Source organism: Protobothrops mucrosquamatus, unplaced genomic scaffold (assembly GCF_001527695.2).
Source record: "Protobothrops mucrosquamatus isolate PMUCROS unplaced genomic scaffold, P.Mucros_1.0 scaffold_284, whole genome shotgun sequence".
NCBI lineage: Eukaryota > Metazoa > Chordata > Lepidosauria > Squamata > Viperidae > Protobothrops > Protobothrops mucrosquamatus.
The window spans coordinates 131,855-151,708 of NW_015386360.1; the positions used below are offsets into that span (position 1 = coordinate 131,855).

General features: G+C 37.2%; 2 protein-coding genes across 2 annotated transcripts in view; one reads left to right on the forward strand and one right to left on the reverse strand.

The window, feature by feature from the left end:
• The window catches only part of LOC107302731 (actin, aortic smooth muscle), a 20,966-nt gene extending 16,748 nt beyond the window's left edge, over window positions 1–4,218 (forward strand). The window contains exons 7-9 of the mRNA XM_015831874.1: window positions 1,127–1,318; window positions 1,868–2,049; window positions 3,129–4,218. Of these exons, the coding sequence (XP_015687360.1) occupies window positions 1,127–1,318; window positions 1,868–2,049; window positions 3,129–3,272 (518 nt within the window). The 3' untranslated portion in view covers window positions 3,273–4,218. The remainder of the gene's footprint in view (window positions 1–1,126; window positions 1,319–1,867; window positions 2,050–3,128) is intronic.
• A 151-nt stretch (window positions 4,219–4,369) lies between these two features.
• Window positions 4,370–18,022, reverse strand: STAMBPL1 (STAM binding protein like 1). The gene is made up of 10 exons (XM_015831875.1): window positions 17,983–18,022; window positions 17,087–17,304; window positions 15,345–15,420; window positions 14,592–14,687; window positions 13,381–13,717; window positions 12,739–12,863; window positions 9,244–9,381; window positions 7,549–7,661; window positions 5,918–6,017; window positions 4,370–4,470 (listed from the first exon to the last, which is right to left on the reverse strand). The coding sequence occupies exons 1-10, from the start codon at window positions 18,010–18,012 to the stop codon at window positions 4,414–4,416; spliced, it is 1,290 nt and encodes a 429-aa protein (XP_015687361.1). The 5' UTR covers window positions 18,013–18,022; the 3' UTR covers window positions 4,370–4,413.
• Window positions 18,023–19,854: the final 1,832 nt, after the last annotated feature.

Below are 19,854 nucleotides of genomic sequence, written 5' to 3' on the forward strand. Positions count from 1 at the left end.
GCCACGCCCCCCCTTGTCCAGCCTTGCAGCGATGTTCTTTAGAGATCGATGAGATGTCTTACAACCGGAACTCATGCAGCATTAATGGGTGGCAGGCTCTTCTTGTTGAAGCAGGACTTTCAGGCACGAACTTAACCAGTCTCAGTGGTTGATACTCTGAAGATGTATATAACAGCTCAGGGCTGCTTTAGCGGCAGGAGTAACAGGCCCCTGAGCAATCGTTCAGAATCTGATGAAATGGGGGGGGGGGGTAAACCCCGGCACCAGATGGTAATAATAACGACGGCCAGTATGTTATGGCAATGGCTCATCCCCCAGGGCAACTCCCCCCGCAATGTCCCAGCACCTATGCCAGCAGCGATGGCCACAGTCCAGATGCCTCCAAAGTCCACAGTAACAGTTGGCACCACCAGTCTCTCTCCTCCTGGTGCTTCTTCTCTAGGATTCTTCTTCAGGTTTCAGGATTCAAAAACCACCCCCCTCCCTTACTCTTTATTATTAAAATCTGAGGCTGGAAACCCCAACCAACTCCCTTACTTCACACTCTCGCCTGCCTCCGCCTCAGACATCCTCCCACGGAGGAAGCAATAAAACTTCACTCTATCTAGCCCCTATTTAAAATACCCTTGATAGAAAAAATAAAGTAAGCTTCCAGACCTTCCCTTCTCAACTCCAACCAACCCCGGCCTTCTCCTTTTCTTCCCTTTTCTATCCTTCCTCCTTCCACTCACGCCAGCCACACCCAAGCCAACTGCAGCTGTCCCAATCTTCCCCTTCCCAGTCAAGCTCCTGCAAGCACTCTCGGGCAGTCCCTGCTACAATAGCAACCAAATAGTAGCACAAGTTTGATTTTTCAAATCACCAGTTTCTGAAGTTAGACAAGCCCATCTATAATGATTAATTTTGACAAATTAAAGGAAAACAAAATTAAAAATGTTTGGCAAATTCAGAACATTTGCTGGGTAATATATTTATGATAAAAATGCTGAATGTTGATTTAGTTTGCTTGGTTTCAGTCAGCATAAATATCAATTTCAGTCAGCAAACGCCACAAGTCTGCATTTCTCCTTGTATCTGATGGACCAATAGTTCATGTAGACATCTCTTCTTCAAATTTCATCCACAGCTGAGCGTGAAATTGTCCGTGACATCAAGGAGAAACTCTGTTATGTTGCCTTGGATTTTGAAAACGAAATGGCCACTGCTGCTTCTTCATCATCCCTAGAGAAAAGCTATGAGTTGCCTGATGGTCAGGTGATTACTATAGGGAATGAGCGTTTCCGCTGCCCAGAGACCCTCTTTCAACCGTCTTTCATTGGTAAGTTGAAATATATACATAATGTTATGCTTTGAGTTAGTTTTGGTTCCCTGGTGATTGCCTAGACTAGTCCCTGAAGTTTTCTTGCCAAGGTTTTTTGGAAGTGGTTTCTACTACTGAGAGAAAATGGCCCAACATCACCCAGTTGGCTCCTGGGAATAAGGCAGGATTAGAACTCACAATCTGTTTGTTTCTAGCCTCGTGTCTCAACCACTACACCATATCTATATCTATCATCTGTGTCTGTCTGTGTCTGTGTCCGTCCGTCCGTCCGTCCGTCCGTCCATCCATCCATCCATCATCATGCCGTGTCATTTTACTGGACTGCCTTTGACATCTATAAAAAAGCCAATTTCTGGTACTCAGCATTCTTAAATGTATAAATCTACCTGTAGTTTTCATGCAATTTTATTTCTGATTCTGTTTGCTATATTTGTAAAAGGTTATAAATACTTTCAACATTTGAAGGTGGTAAATCAAAAGATTTAACAGGTTTAATTCCTTATTTAAGAATATTGTAACAAGTGTTCCTTTTGAAATCCTCATCAGGCATGGAATCTGCCGGCATTCATGAAACTACCTACAACAGCATCATGAAGTGTGACATAGACATCAGAAAAGACCTTTATGCAAACAATGTCCTATCTGGTGGGACCACCATGTATCCTGGCATTGCAGATCGTATGCAAAAGGAAATCACTGCCCTGGCTCCCAGCACTATGAAAATAAAGGTATTGTTTTAGTGATCACTGCATAATTCACAGTGCCAGAGATGGCTTTGTTTATATGATATGTCACGACTCCTAGAGATGAGCAATCTGCTATGTTCCAGATGTTGGTGAGCTGCAGCTCTGAGCATCCTCACTACTAGCCATGCTGATAGGATTGCTGAGAATTGCAGTTCAGCAATATTTGGGAGTCATTACTGAATTGAAGGCACAAAAAAAATCCTAAACCAATCATTTTCTTAGTTCTGCACCTGAATTAGGAATGCCTATAAGAAATGTATTTTTTGTTTGATTTGATTTGATAATTTAAAATTATTTTTACTTTTCTTTGGCTGGGATACTTTCATCTTATTTTGCCTTGGGAAAATTGGATCTTCAGCATGAGATGGACTTTATCTCACAGTAGCCATATGCAGCAATAGGCAATCAAATACAAGACAATGAAAACACTAAAAAAATGCAGTGCAAAGCACTAACACTCCAGCAAAAGGAATCTGAATGAAAATAAATAATTATACATTGAAATAAATTTGGATTTAACTTAATATTTTAAAAATCAAAAGTAAGCATCAATGGGATTTTGTTTTTAATCATTTATTTGGGATAAATTAAATCCTAATCCGAATTATTTAGTTGAAGAGTTGAAGATGTTGAAAGAAAGTTCCCATAAGGAGATTCATCACATCAGTAGTGACTGGATTTTACTTGCCAGTATCATTTTTAAGTACCTATCATGTTTCTTTATCACAGTGAATCTCATGAAAAAGGTTCCTATTTTCACACAGAATTTTCATAGAATTCCTTTGCTTTTAAAAATGCAACCAGAGTAGATAGCTTCTGCAAGAATCAAAAGTAACTGAGTACACAGCCCATTTTTCTGTCCAAAATGATTTGTGTAATCTCACCCTCAGATGGGAAACAACATCAAGAATAAACACACTTGCTTGGGTTAGGTACATAACTATATACAGATATGAAGTCTCTGTTACCGGTTGCTTTCTGTGAAAAACAATGTCTACATGATTTGTAATATCACTGTTCGAAGTGGTTTAATTAGATCTGTTCAATCCTTTTTTCTTCAGATTATTGCTCCACCTGAGCGCAAGTATTCGGTCTGGATTGGAGGATCTATTCTTGCTTCTCTTTCTACCTTCCAACAGATGTGGATCAGCAAACCAGAGTATGATGAAGCTGGCCCATCCATTGTTCACCGCAAATGCTTCTGAGTTGCTTCCCCTTCTGTGAAAAATATTCTTATTAGCCTACCCCAAATTCCTTTCTTTCAATTAGCTGGATTTCTAATAAGATGTATTTGAAGTTTTCAGGGGGCAGAGGAGGAAAGAATTGTAAACATGCTTGTCAGGTGCTTTGAATTTTTATTAATAAACCTCAACTTTTTCATACGCTACTTGGAGTAAATAGTATTCCGTCTCCTTTGGAAGAAGAGTGAGACATGGCAGATCAACATTATACTAGTCAATATTTGCATTAAAGTTCTACGGATAGTGGAAAAAGTGAACCTTGATGATTAAAGGAAGTTTGTGCTTATTTTAATCATCCACTGGAGAACACACAAAGATAGCAGCCATTTTTACATTTAAGACTTAGATGGGCACATTGTAATTTATGCATAAGTAGAATTGTTTGCCATTCCTCTCTAAATCCTCTGGTTATATCTAGTTTTCAGTCCTCCATGCCCTCTGACTTCTACTTGTTACTCAGAAAAATCAGAATTATTTTAAGATTCTTTCTTCTACAGTGAATTTATAGGGAGGCAACAATGACTGTTTAATAATGCAGTAGCAGCTGTTTGGAACTGAAGCTAGTTGAATAGAAGGGATTAGTGTTTGTGAGTTCACACATTCATAGTTCACTTTATTATTTGAGCACAGTCTTTCTGTGTGTTTCTCAGAAGAATCTGCTTGCTCCTGTTGGCTATTCTGTTCTTTCTTTCATATTTCCTATTCTATTTTATAGCTACTGTATTTTTAAACATGCTGTAAACATTCACATGTCCCACTTAGACACTCCTGAATACCTGTAGGGCAGGAAAACAATCATATATACTCCAGAGGGGGGGAAAAGAGAAAAATTTCGCAAAGGGGTCAAAGACTGTCATTATGTCGAGTTCACTTTATTGTCATATTATTCCAATAAAATAACATACCCGGATTGAATGCCACTGTGAGCTTCATTTTGACTATACAACGAAATAACTTCAAAATGAGAAAAGGGCAATAAATATCAAATTGTTAAATTCAAAACATACAAATATAAAATGTCAGTACGTTGGAAAACACTAGGAAAACCTGGCAGTCTTGTTTTCCTTTGGCCTTATGTTTTACCGAAGGCATTCTTCTATCTTTATCACCTCAGATCCAGCACAGTTATTTTTATCTCTTTTTCAGTGACATGTTTGCAGATCTGCAAAAGGAAACACCAGATTAATCTTAGATTATCTGTCATTAAGCAGCTGCTGTAAAATTAAATAATTTAAATCTGCAACAATTTAAGGGAAATATGGATTTATTTTACTGGGATATTCATCTAAGGCTGCTATCCAACTGCAACACATTCTCAAACAATCATTCCTTCCTTTGGAGAAGATAAAGATTTCCTTGAGTTAAGGTGGACTCCTAGTGATTTCATTCACACATCTATATAATTTTCTTTATCGGCTTCTGGGATTTTTTTTAATGCAACTTGATAAACTGAAATATCCTGCAAACTTTCTGTTCAAGGTCTAACTTGGTTTATTTCTTGAGATATTAAAAGCCAACATTACTTAGGTACCGCTATCTACTTCCAAGATTTCTGATCAGTGTAAACCTAACCATATTGCTCATCTGGTTTGGTGGTATCCATGATTTAACAGACCTAGTTCTTCTGATTATCTTTCTCCATAAAAACCCCTGAGGATGCTGGGAGGTAGGAAGGTTTATCATCTGTAAGAAAGGTAATTTACTTTTTTTTGTAGGCTAATATAAAGAGTTTCATGGGACAAATGGCTATCATCCAATCTTGGTTTCTATGGTAGAAAGAGGAGTAATTTCACTTTGAAAACGGATAAGTATCTATTAAATCTATATCTTTATTATATGGAAACAGACAATCCCTCTCCCCACACACATATCCAACAATCTGGGGCATTGTGTTAGTTTTTAATACAGTATATCTCTTTCCAGAGACATGTTTACATTTTAATTCTAAACAAATGATTTGACATTTATCTAAAAAATTTAGAAAGCATCCATCTCACTCAGAGTGACATTGAGTGGTATATCTTTAACTTTTACAGAAATGTAGAATATGAACAAGACATGAATAGTGAAGAAAAGGCTCTCAGATTATCGTGTTAACAAACTCTGAATTCTACAGACAACAGTGCAAAACATCTGGAAGGTGATGGGTTGGGAACTGCAGCTATAGAAAATTAGTATGTCCCACTTTAATTTCCACATCCTGTATCTGGCCCTCTGGAAGTGTCTTTCAACCCGTCTATGAGGTAATATTTGCCTTTTTTAACAGTTTTGCAGAACTCTTCCCTGCAGGAATGTTTCACTTTGCCCCAGTTTGCAATTTCCCCTTTCTACTCAAATGATCAAATATATTAATGTATGAAATGAACAACCTTCAACACATATCTAAATATTGTTGGACTAATCTCAGTCCTGGTGCCATTCGTTTCAATCTTTCTGCCAAAATATAAATTTGATATTTCTCCAAGCTGTCTGATGATATGAATTGGACTGTCTGGATGCACTAGATTGGAGAAGACAGATTTTAACTTACACTACATTCACATTCCTGCATATTTGAATAGTGGTGCAGTGAATGTACAGAATGTTAAAAATTAACATGCTATCCTTACATTAAATAGCCTAGGATCCTTGGTATGAGGGTGAAAGCCCTTCTTCTTACAAGCAGAAACTTCCAACATGCCAGCATTAGTAAGTCTGAAGATTCCCATCCTAGAAAACAAAAGAAATATTACATCTAAGAAAGCAGCTCTAACCCAACAATTGTCTATAGCAGATAAGGTTGATCTCAGTTGGACAAAGAATACAAGAGCTTCACAGAATCTGCCTGCAAACTAAACTTGCAACTGGCTGCTAATGGAGACAAAACATACAGTACTGAGAGAAGTCATTTATTCAACAATTCAAGTCACTTTTTGAAAATTACATTAATAAAGAATCACCTTGTTGATAAAGCTGTTCCTACAATATTATGACAGCCAAGCTGTCAACTTTAGAATGAGCATGGCTGCAGCCATTTTTTCCTTCTCATTTCTAGTTGACACATAGCACAGAGGAAGGGGGGTTGCCAGGTGTTGCGCTAGACAAAACAGACTTTCTGTCTCGGACTTTCTCTCGTGGGAACTAAGGTCATCGGCTGCTCCCGAGACGGTGGGCGGGGCTTTTCATGAAAAGCCCACCAACAAGCTGTATGGGGAAACATAGTTGCTTGCATAGCCTTAGGGGTGGGATTTCTTAACTTTGTACTGGGGAATTATTATGCATCTCTTCAGACATGGTTTCACTTTTAAAGTGCTGATACTTTGTATCAATAAACATGTTCTTTAAGGAATTTGCAAGCCTTGGAATTCTGCTTTGTCTCTGTCTGTTGGAACCCTGACATTAAACCAAATTTAAACCCTGACACAAGCACTGCCTAATGCTCAGAATAAGATTCCTTCTTATGCTGAGAGGCTTCCTTGCAAAGATAATCTTTTTCTGAATTCAGAGGGTTATTTCTACAGCACTATTGCATCACACTTGATTTAAATAATTTCTGAAATATTGGGCCAGAGGTCTACAGTATTTTGATTGCTTCCGTAAAAATGTTAAAATGACAGGTAAAATTCCCACTTTTTAAAAATCCACAATTTAAAAACCAGCCAAAATAATTATAATTACATGAATTTTAGTTTAATTAATCAAGGCTGAACACATTGCATGTTACATGAAAAAAGTAAATCCCTGGGATTTTTAATGTAAAGGATGTTGATAAATATAAAAAAATACTAGAAAAGACCACAAACATAAAAGAGTCACTACCATTTAATAAAACGTTTCTGGACTATAATAACACAGGTTGGAGCACAGAGCAGAATTCATAAAGGGGTCCATGGAAGAGAAGAAAGACTTCTATTAAACCTCTATGTCTATGCAACTACTACTACTATTTTTTTTGAAAGACTAAAAATGTGAGATAAGTAATTTGAGAACCTGAGGGTCAAAAATAAAACTCTGTTGAGATTTAACAAAACAGAGAGCAGCATGGAAGGGCACAGAAGTAACAAAGAAAGAACTTTCAGGAATTAAATTTGATTCTAAAAAATATACCGTATCTATAAAGATTGAAACTCATACAATAAGTATTTTGACATATTTTTTCCCTTGCCTTCTTGAATATTTTACAGGTGACATAGCATATAACACAATAAACCAATTATCTGAATGTAGTTATCTGAGGATGGAAAAGGAAGCTCAGACTCACTCATTATGTTTTGGTGAACAAACAATTGCAATGGCTTCTGGCAGCATCAGCTGATAAGAACAATGTGTATGAAGATCAACACTGGATAAGAACGCAGTCTGGGTAGGATGGGACTGCAGAGAAAGGCAACATTTTATATAGCATATGACTTTTTGTTCTATTTTACGAATACAAAAGAAAGAAGTCAGAATTAGTTGCACCCATCTTTTATTAAATAATAAAGAAATGTTATTTATTTCATCATCTGTCACAGGTTCTTTTAAGTATACCCAAGTCAGTGAGATCCAAAATACAAGATAGCTAACACAACACCTCAGGTCCTTAGGCAGTCCACTCCCAAACACATGCAGGCTAGTACTCCTTGCTCTCTACTCTTCCCCATTGCTACTATACCTCCTCTGACTGCTCCTCCAACTATTATTCCTTGTAAGTCCTACTGCTTGAGGACAGTATCTCTATCAGCTTCACACACCTACCTCCTTCTCTCTCTCTCCCATTCAGAAACACCACCAACTCAGCTGTCTCTCTGCTCAACTTTTATAGCCAGCAGTTGCTGTGTTGTCTACGAAGAGGTCTTAAAGAGATAGTAGTCACAGGTGGTGGCCATTTTGTAGGCATCCTGTCCTCTCATAATATCAAAACAAGTCTCTGGGTAGCTATCAAAAGTTTAAAATGACATACATAATACATAATTGGCAGATGAGATAAAACCAAAACACCATCAACATCTGCATAACCATCTCACAGGGTCTGCCACATAGCCCAACCACCATCCATGGTGACATAAACATGTCTTCAAGGCCTTAAGAAAGGCCAATAGAGCTGGGACAATCTAATTTCCATGAGGATGATTTTCCAAATAGCCAGCACCACAACAGAAAATGTTTTCTTTAGTATTGACCCAGGAGAGCTTTCCAAGTTTATTTATTAAACAAATTTAAGCAGCCACCCCACTCGTACACAGTGACTCCATACAACATTATTGTTGTAACTAATAGAGATGTACGTAAATCAGCAAGTCTCAAAGCTACGTTCCAAGACAGTTATCTCGCTTTAAAATAACTGGCTGGGATTTAAGGAAAAGGAGGGAGAAAGGCAATCACCAAATTTGAACTTATTTAAACAAAATATTTAAATAGGCCTTAGGAATATTGTTTCTTTAGCAGTGGAATGGAAAATCTTTGTTCTAGAGCAGAGTCTTCAAACTTGGCTCTTTTATGACTGGCTGAGGAATTCTGGGAGTTGAAGTCCACAAGTCATAAAAGGACCAAGTTTGAAGACCCCTGATCCAAAGCACTGCGTCCTCCTAACCTGACCTCCTGTCGCTCATCCCACAACTCACCTCTTCTTTCTGAAATGAACTTATTTGGACAACACTTTTCAATATAAAACTTTCTCAAGCATACTTGGATCAAGGGAGACACTTCCGAGTGAAGAAAGGTTTATATATTCCCCCAATCCAATCTATGCCGTGTGTTAGAATGTACATATGCATATAAAAAAGCAAACGTCTTTGTGTATGTATGTAAAATGCAAAAAATATGTCTGTGTGAGAGAAAGAAAGCTGATTTAGAATACTACCAGATGGCATGCAGCTCTGAACATTAACTTAAAGAGAACGCAATCTTATACTGGAATTTCCTCTAGCTGCAAGGAATGTCTACTATCTATCCCAGCATACTTATCTCTACCTACATGGATCCATCCCAGGGTGAGAAGATCATGTTGGTCTTGAACACCGAATAGCTCTTCCACATTCTCCATGTCACAATAGTCTGGTCCTGCAGATTGTTTTGGTACGATTACATGAGTGATAGTGAATTCATTATGAGTCTGTAAAACACAAGCCCAAGAAAATAGCTTAAGGACTTCAATCCCACCAATGGCAGCAACCAAATTTTTAATCATTTATTTTGCGGGAGCTGTGCTCATTTACACCAATCAATACCAAAGAATCATCAAAACAACAGGCAAAACAGGGAACCTGGAGGTTCCTGTACTAGGGAGCTCTTTGTATTACATACAGAAATGTTCAGAGAAAAAAAAACTAGTCATTGGATTCCCTAGTTCAGTACGGATTGATACCACAAAAGTTTACCGGCCCTAGACCTGGAAATTCCAAGAATAAATCTTATGGCCTAACATAGAACTTTCTTTCTTACTTATTTATATATTTATAACATACTGTAAGTTGCTGAAATCTCTTAAAGGATATGCATATATTCTCTTGTAGAGATGGGAGATGTTTTTTTTTAAATAAACACTATTATTTTCTTATTATAATTATTTAAATTTCAGTTTCTTTCCCAGAATATATAAGTCTCAAAAGCTGCTGAATAGTTCAAAGTACAAATGCACAAAGTGTTTTGAGGTGAACACTTTTGAATTCAGAATACCCTATTTCAAATGTAAAGCAGCTACCCCAAAAATATGATGGCTTGTTTTGTGTATCTTAGAAGGGTTTTTTTTTAGTATTAATATTCTATTTTGAGTGTAAAACACAACTTCTTCAAAACACATTAAAGTACTGTTTTAATCTCAAAACACCTATTTTTTCCATTCAAATTAGGGCACTTCACATTTCACAATGAGGCATTCCAATTCAAAATGGTTTGAATTGAATTTAAAGTTGTGCAAAACTCGGTATTTGGTCTGTGCTATCATTTAGTTTTTTTTATAAATTACAAAATTGATCTTTGGACACACGGTAGGGCTGTTTTAGTATTGCTATAATCTTAAGCAGCAGCAATATTCTCAACCTCTTCCTGGACTAAGGAATAATTTAGAACTGCTGCCTCCTTCTGTTCAGATAAGGATAAGGTTATTGACTGTATATAAAAGCCACATTTATGATATTTATGAAAGCAGCTCAACACAAAGATATATGACAAAGAATGGGAATAATTAAACAAGTTTAGAGATGTGCAAATTTTTTCATGACTCAAAATCTTGGAGGTTTCAAATGAATCCATCTTGGGAGAAGGCAATTAAATCTTTGACAATATCAAAATTGAGGCCATGATTTGCATTACAGTTAGCAATAGCAATAGCAATAGCACTTAGACTTATATACCACTCCATAGTGGTTCACAGTATTCTCTGGGCGGTTTACAATGTCAGCATATTGCCACTAGCAGTCTGGGACTTCATTTTACTGACCTGGGAAGGATGGAAGCCTGAGTCAACCTTAAGCCCAACAGGATTGAACTCCAGACTGTGGACAGAGTTTGCCTGCAATACAGCTTCTTATGAATGTGTCTGTATGGATTTTGGACTACTAGAGGCTATTCAATTTTTATTCTTCGGAACATTCTCCCTATTCCCAAGATCCAACTAGCCTTTACTTTGGACATAAACTGATAGAAACATGTCTTTTTCAACAGACTAACAGCTATGCTTTCCTTCCTACCCAGTTTGCAGTGGACTATTTTTTGAGAGTTATTATGTTTATGTTTGTAGCTTTAATGGTTTCCATTATCTTCTAGGGATATGTAATGGTGTTAAAAATACTGAAAATAAAATTAATTTTAAAACAGACAGATTGATTCCTACTGGGATATTTTTCTAGTGCCCAGGTATGTCCCCAATTCGGTGTCACATATGGTATTGGGCATGGCATCAACTAAAGCTCAAACTCAATGCACCATGTCAACTATTGGTTTAAATGAATTTCAGGGCTTATGACAGGATCTCCAAGATAGTTTGAGGTTTCAGGGGGAAATTATTACATTATATTCTAAATCACTGCAGCCCAACAACCCAAAGTTTTAGAGACCCAAATGATTCTTTAACCAACAAGTAGAAGATATTGAATTGCTGAAGTTGTTCTTCCTTTTACATCATTCCTGGGAAGGATTTGTTTACCCTAGCTTGAAAGTTTTTTTTACAAAATCATTACTAAGAATAACAGATAATTGTTCTCTTTGCTAAGTGGCAAAGATTCACTGAGATATTGACTAATATTCCCAAATAAAAATGATGAGTCAAATGGTTTAGTTTTGCATGTTCTGTAGAACTCCTAAATAAATCCCTACAACCTGAAATTTTATTATACATTTTCTTACTGAATGTACATAGTCCGCAATCACCCAAAAGGCTTATATAGTACCAAAACCATCATCCCAACTTCCCCAGTAACACAAAAAGCATAATACAAACCAGATAGCCAAGAACAATAATAAAATCTTCCCATTCCCCATCACACCATGGAAAATCATTCTTCATAGCAAAAATCACTTCCTATGGGGAGGACCCCATCATGTTACAGATGTTCACAGACTTTCTGATCAGGTTTTTAGTGGCCTTCCTGAATGCCAGCAGGTTTGGTGCTGATCTGATCTTGGGAAAAAATATCAGGAAGGTCTCAGATACAGCACATTGATTATTGGCATTTTTTTCTAGAATTCAGAAGTTTCTAAAAGTGTGGTCAAAATCATTGACCTGGCTTTGTAATAATTTTATCATATATGGCTAATTTTTTTCCTTGGCTATCTTAAAATTGTTTGAGGCTAGTTTATAATTATCAATATAAATAAAAAAATACTTTTCAAATGTTTTACTTGAGAAATCTTATTAGAGAACTCCACTCCATATTAACATATATAGGATAGAGTTGCTCCACACTGGATTTTAAAACTCTTTTTAGCTTTAGTTTGATTATAATTATTTTAATACAGATACATATATGTCCTTAGGTCCTAGGCTAGCATTTCATATGAAAGTTATGGTTTAGAAACATCTTCACTGCTAATGATACAAAAATTATTCAACAGCAAAAGAAAAAGAAAAAAAGAAAAAAAATCTATGTGCTAATATCCAAGTTATATTTTCTTACTTTCCTCCTAAGAATCTGGTATAACATACCAACCATTGTATTTAATATAACTTTGTTTCTAATAAAATTTCACAAAAACCAGAGAAATGTAATCACAAAAAGGAAGCTGTGCACAAAAGCAGGAAAATAACTTAATAGTTACAGGCTTTTCAGTCTTTAAGATCAACAATATTGCCACAAACCTAGCAAGCAGCACAGTAAGATTTCTTGAAAAGACCCTCACAGAGAAAAAAAATCACTTATTACATAGTACACCGATGCTTCATATCTACTTCTGTTAGGTTGTCATAACAAAAACTCATTCCAAAGTACCATTAAAGTGCCTCTGCCATACAAATGTGAAGGTTTTATTGTACCAGTTTTCCACAGAGAATGCCACATGTCTCTATTCCTCTTGCTGTATTTGCATCTGCGAGCAGCAAAAACCTGTGACAAAGATCACTGGGTAGAACCACATTTCGCAGTCCTTCAGCAGCAGCATCTAACAAAGAGAAGTGAGAGTGACACTTACACAGAAATCTACAGTATGAACTGTTCTCATACAACATAATCTGAAAATCACTCAGCAGTGCACACTGCTTAAGAGTGGGTATTCAAGTGTTCAGCACTACAGCTGATCTAAAGACTTTACATCTGACTTATCCTGATCAAAACAGACTTTTGTGCCTGAAGCAGTTCTGTTGCTTTATTGCAAGCCAAACATACTAAAAAATTATAAGAGCCGTGGTGACAACAGTATTGCAGGCTAACATCTGCCCACTGCCAAGAATTTTGATTCTGACTGGCTTAACTCCTTCCAAGGTTGGTAAAATGAGGACCCAGATTGTTGGGGACAATATGCTGACTCTGTAAACCGAGAGGGCTGTAAAGCACTATGAAGGGGTATAAAAGTCTAAGTGCTATTGCTATAGTTGTAAATATGTCCAAAAACTGTTTATAAAACCTATCCATGCAATAACTTAGAAAGTAAACAATAACAAAAAAGTGTGCTTTCTTACTCTGAACAGCACTTAAGGTAGCAGCTGGCTTTAAGGCCCGACTGATTGGAGGAGATTGACTAGCAGAAGCATCACTCTTGTTTGCTATTATTTTGGGGAAAGAATTGTTCAGGTGTGCAACAGATGACAAGGTGTTCCCATCAGCTGGCTCTGATGTAACTGAATTATTCTTAGTTTTCTGACCACGAGCTAATTCTTGTTTTTTTAACTGATCTTCAAAGAAATGAAACTGTTCTGTTTCCAGTTGCTGTTGACGGATCTGTGCAATCCGCTTCTTTTCTGCCTCAATCAATTTCTGTTGCTCTAGTTTCTTTAGTAACTCTGCTGTGCATTTGTTCTGGAAAATAGAATACATTAAAAGAACATGTTGTTGGCTAAAACAGGGTTAATCCAAATGACAAAGTACAATGCATTTAAATAACATGAAGCATAATAGATCGGAATACTTTAATATCTGCTGCATCTACCAAGAACATCTCCAGATGTTATCAACATCTGAAGAGTGATGTTGCAATATCACTCTCCAGATGTTGATAACCCCAGCAGCCCCAGCCAGCATGGCTAAAATGAGGATTGCTTACACCATGGTTTCCCAGCTAGGAGGCAGTACATTCAGGAGAGAAACCTAATAAAGAGACTGTGCATGTGGGAGGTAGGAAGAGGTTGGGATAGCCCCCCTAGAATCTTAAGATATATCTATTAGGTTGGAAGACATGGCTTTAGTCTAGCAAGATTCTGTCTCTTAGATTAAGCAAATAAAGAATTGGATTCAATTGGATTGCACTGTTTTGTCTATGAGCTTGGCCTGATATAGCAACACTCAATGGAAGATGTTTGTGCTTTAAGATCTAATAACACTTTCCAGCAAGGTGATTATAAAACCACATCAACTTTATTACCTGGCAATTTAAAGGCAAAAGCAGTCACTTTGTCTACACCAAAATGAATGATGACAGTCTAATTTATAGCAGCTTTCACCACATAAATTATAATTTTGCTTTGGCACTGCTATTCAGATAATGTATTAGAGCAGGGGTGTCAAACTCGCAACATCACGTGACGTGTTGCGACATATCGTGACTTTTTTCCCCATTGCCAGCAATGGGGTGGGCGCGGTTTCACCATGATGCATCTGGCCCATGGGTCGGCAGTTTGACACCCCTGTATTAGAGAGTTTAGACTTATCTATATAGCTAAGAAGTAAAAGGTACCTTATCTTGCATATATTCCTGGTATTCTGCATTGTATTTCTTTAACAACTCTTTCTTCAATTCATCAGTCCTTGGAAATGCTATATCCTTTAGTTTCTTTGTTAGAGAGAAAATAAGAGAAATAAAATGCAATTATACACATCTACGTACACACAAACATACACAAATAAACCCATAAATACTTCTGCTGCTTCATGTGCCAAATAGTCAGCTTAATCCTAGTTTGGTCTAGTGCAGGGGTCTGCAACCTTGACAACTTTAAGACTTGTGGACTTCAGCTCCCAGAATTCCTCAGCCAGCATGCCTGGCTGAGGAATTCTGGGAGTTGAAATCCACAAGTCATAAAAGGGCCAAGTTTGAAGAACCCTGCTCAAGCTAGAGCCTAGCATCAAAAAAAATCAAACACTGATTATGATTTGTAAATTTGAACCTTAACTGACTCAATAAGAGCATTCAACACCCTCAGGCTACTGTCAGGGTTTTTCTTTCATTAACCATTCTTAGAAAAGACAGGAGAAATCCCCTAGAGCAGAGGTCCCCAACCTTTTGGGCACCAGGGACCAGTTACGTGGAGAGAGGTTTTTCCGCAGATCGGAGGGGGTGTGGTTTTGTGTGCTGCCTGCATCCTGTGGATGGGGTTTTCCTTGTATGTGCAGACTGGTTACTGACATGCCGTGGCCCGGTACTGATCCACGGACCAGGGGTTGGGGACCCCTGCCTTAGAGACCATTTCTTTTAAAAAAGACACTCTACCTTCATAATATCCTGTTTCTCCGGAACTGCACATTGCTGGTAGTCCCGATGACATGGCAGCTTTTCTACAAATAAACTAGAAAATACACACACATTTATCCCTTTGCAAGTCTGATGAACAATACTAATGCTTTTCCACTGAGACAACTGCAAAGTAGATAAATCATAGGAAGTTAGAAGGAACATTTGTTTCTTCTTTCATTCACAGAAGCTTTCTGTATCTTTGAAGTTTAAATTAGTAGCACTGCTAAAGACCAAAAGAGAATATTCAGACCTTTGAAGGGATACTTTGCTACTATGAAAGTTCATATCATGTGTCCCTCTGAAACTATTCTCTCCCCACCCCCACCTCCTTCTAAAAGCAAAATGGTCACACCAAAGCTTCACTTGACCATCTGAACAGTTGGAAAAGATGAATGGGTTGGAAGCCTCTTCCACCTCGACCTGACAGTAACTGGAAGTACCAGAAGAGGCCTTGAATGAATGGGAGATTCATTTCCATGTGAGATGCTACACTGTGTTACCCCTGTATCTAATGATACAAGTTGTGAAGTGCTTCATCAATGCAAAGAACTGCTCCCTTGAAGGCAAAAGCCAAGAGTCTTGTGATGGTGACCAGAAGATTGGTAGTTCAAGACCCAAGCACCACATAACAGGGTGAGCTTCCATTTTTGCCTCAGCTCCTACCAACCTAGCAGTTTGAAAGCATGCAAATGCAAGTAGATAAATAATACCATTTTGGTGGGAAGGTAATAGTGTTCAGTGCCCCTCAGCGTATAATCATGCTGGCCACATGACCGCAGAAAAGGTCTTTGGACAATGCTGGCTCCCTTGGCTAGGAAATGGAGATGAGCACTGCCCCCTGGAATTGGACACCACTGGACAAAGGAAACCTTTACTTTTTATAATTGTCTGGAATCATATTATTTATCATGGTGCAGTGTTGCTATTTTTAGTGCAATTCTTCTGAAAGAAATGGCTTGTATATTATACTCAATGCCACTTTCAGAAGATATTTTTGCATGTCTACATTTACCAAAAAATATCCTTTCTTTTCATCATAATCCTCTCCCTTTTTCAAATATAGCAAGCATTAGTTGACACCCTAATATTTTTTTCCTAAAATACCAACAATATTAGATGCACGGCATAGTAGTATGCTTGACTTTCCACACCTTCTGAACAGTCAATTAATAAAACTGCATTGGAACAAAGAACTTTTTCCAGGGATTATGTATGTATGTATGTATGTATGTATGTATGTATGTATGTATGCATGCATGTATGTATGTATGTATGTTTGTATGTATGTATGATTGTAGGCACAATTTTAATGATAATCTCCAGTTTATTTAATATTTAACTCATGATCATTTAGCAGTTTCCATATTTAGAGCAGTTATTATTAAGACTATGCGAAGTTTCATATTCAGTTTCTGAAAAAAATTTCAGAGTATACAAAATGCAGCACCTGTTTGCACCTTAGGCAAGCGGTTGCATTTTTTCATGGGGTTACTCTGCTGCTCTCTGCAGCAGCCAAGGACTAATGGGAAAAGATGTGATTGCTTCTAGACAGTTGCAAATCAGTGCCTCTCTCTTGACCTCCAAAACCTTTCTGAAATTGAATCTAAAGGACTGCACAGGCCTATCAGTATGGTCTGCTAGTACTGTACCAAGGTAATGAAATGCAAGGTAATTTCTAAAGATTAAATTACAGTATTTATTTACAAATTGATCCTTACGTTATAAATTTATTGTAGAGAACAAAGGCATTTTCAAGATTTCCCTCTTGTAGATAGACAGAAGCCATGCGCTCCATCTCCACTCCAGATCTAAAGTAGCGTCGGGGTGTAATGTCTTCATTTATTGTGATGTTACAGCCAAGTTTGCTTAAGGCACGGACACGCTCCTCTGGGCTCAAGGAAATATCTGTGTGGTCAGGAATAGCTGCTAGCTTTTTCTGTTAAAACAGAGGTCACAAATTGCATTTTATTTTGACATGTGACTTTGATTCATGTATGTTCAATATTTCTGAAAAGCAAATGAAATTATGAGCTAGGTACACCCCATGCTTTTAAAAGGAAGCTTTCATTATGTTTCCACAAAATCCTTGCAAAATAAATAATTGTCCTAAAACAAACATTTCCACTGCATTCACACACACACACACACACACACACACACTCATCAAAAGCACAATTACTTTGACACTAATTGCAACTAATATACAACCAAAGTAAGGCCCATTGTGTTGCATTTCCGTTTTTCTTTTCTTTTCTCTCATATACACTTATGCAAATGCATTTTAACCATGAACCTTTGGGTCTCTACTTTTAAAATCAATGTGAACTGCTCTATTATTCTTTAATGGAGATGACCATGAAAGATTTAAAAAAAAACACGATTCATGCTGAAAAGCATAAAGTTATTGAAAACAGCATCTTCATAGCAATAGCACTTAAGGACAACTTTATGAACCATAAACTGACACTAACCTAGATGCATCTTTACTAGATTTGGGGAATCAGTGCATCCCAGGACATATTTGAATTTGAATAGAAGGCTTGTTCTACAAAAAGCTCAGTGGATGTGCTGTCTGATCAGCAGTTTTCCTATATTATAAAGCATTAATCCTTACCAAGGAACTCACAGTGAATGGTTCTTCCATGTTGTGTCAGTAACCCAGCTTATTTTTTTTCTTTCCGATCATGCCATCTAGTCACAAAAGAGAATGGGAAACTGTATAGCATTCAGGAGAAATAGTAAGCTGCACAAAGTAGTAGCCAATGGAGAAGTTCCAAAGAAATACAAGCAAAGGAAATCAAATCATATCATTTATTCATGGTACAACAACAATAAAGCACATAAAATTTAAAATACATGAAAAAAAAGCCCTGAAACCATTAATAATGAGTATTAACTTGCTTTTGCAAGCTATAGCTATTGCTAGAACTTGGCAACTTTTATAGTGCTTATCTAGATTATGTCTTGCCGAAGGAAGACTGTAATTCCTTGATCAGAGAGATAACACATTTTTGATAATCAGGTTCCTGAATGCCAGACGTCACAGGTGGTACAACGGGCACTGTAATAATACACAGATACTGACTTAACCGCTGTACCTGAGCAGACACATTGATACATTTGCCTCTAATCTATATTGTAATATTTTCATGTTATAAAATTATCAGCCTGAGAAAGCAACAATTATTTGAGGTTGTAGCTAATTTCCTCCACAGTATCTCATGAAGGCTGTCCTTTAACCAATAAAGGGTTGGAGTATTTTTCAATTAAAATGTGCAAAATCGCACATTGATCTATGGTAGAATATTCTGAACTAAGACCTGCTTGTTCTTAAACTAAAATATTCTAATCTAAACATTTATGGTATAAAAATCAAGGATAATGTAATTATTGACAATATTACAATTGGGCAATAATTAGCAAGATTTTGCCTTCTCTATTGCCTTTCTGGTATATTGGAAGAGTGACGGAATTAAATCAGTGTTTGGAAACTAATAAAGAGTTATTTAAGAGCAATAAACATGGGGACTAACCCAGACGCCAATTGGTCAGGATTTATTTCCAGCAATACTGGCAAAATCGTATCTTTATCTGGAGCTTTGCCACTTTTCAACTGACAAATTGGTTTTTGGATTTCTGATTGTCAAACCAGAGGCCAAGTGGGATAGGAATCAGATAAAGAAGACCCAAGAGAATCACCACCAAAGGAACACTAAGTTGCCAAAATATCTCATCCAGGATTCCAAACAGATTAAATCATTGGCACTGGAGCTAGGTTTATCTGAATAAGATGATCATCCTAATTTGTTATTGCTTCTTGGAGCCCTGTCATTTCACTAGTTGGTCATTTTGCTCTTTTTTTCTCCCCAGAAGCTTTTATATTCCTTTTTTTCTTAAAAGTAAATGAACAATTTTACAAGAGGGAGAATCATGACACACTTAGGGTTGCCAGGTGTCCACTATTTCAGTGGACAGTCCACTTTTTCACATTATGTTCACTATTTTTTTTATTCAAAAGCTTTATGATGAAATGGTACGTAATCTAAAGCTGTACAGTCTACTTTTTTTACTACTTAACCACCCCCCCGCGCTTGTCCGCCGCTATTTTTTGGAAGCAGATCTGGCAACCCTAGACACACTGGGTGTTTTACAGGCTGAAATTACCATAGTCTTGGTTTGAACATAATTCTTATCAAACCAAGGTTTGGAATGTAAGGTTTTAGTAGAAATGTGGGAAGCTATAACCACAGGCTGAGCTATAACCGCAGTCCATAACAAAGCTAGTGTGAAATTGGTTCTCGCCGATGGAGGCAGTGATTCATCCCAATACATTAGAGAAAAAAAAGATGTTTAGGTATAAAGAATTACTGGATAACCGAGGAAATCTCAAGTCAAGAGAAGAATTGGAGGAACAAAGAATACTCATAGATTGGTGGCCATATTTACAAATTCAGTCTAGACATAACAGGGATAGGCAAGAACATGA

Coding starts and splice junctions, on each gene's coding strand:
- STAMBPL1 (XM_015831875.1), bottom strand. CDS start 18,012: ATGGAAGAACCATTCACTGTGAGTTCCTTG. Junction 17,305..17,982: donor CATTCACTGTGAGTTCCTTG/GTAAGGATTAAT, acceptor CTGTTTTAACAG/AAAAAGCTAGCAGCTATTCC. Junction 14,688..15,344: donor AGAAACAGGATATTATGAAG/GTAGAGTGTCTT, acceptor TCTCTAACAAAG/AAACTAAAGGATATAGCATT.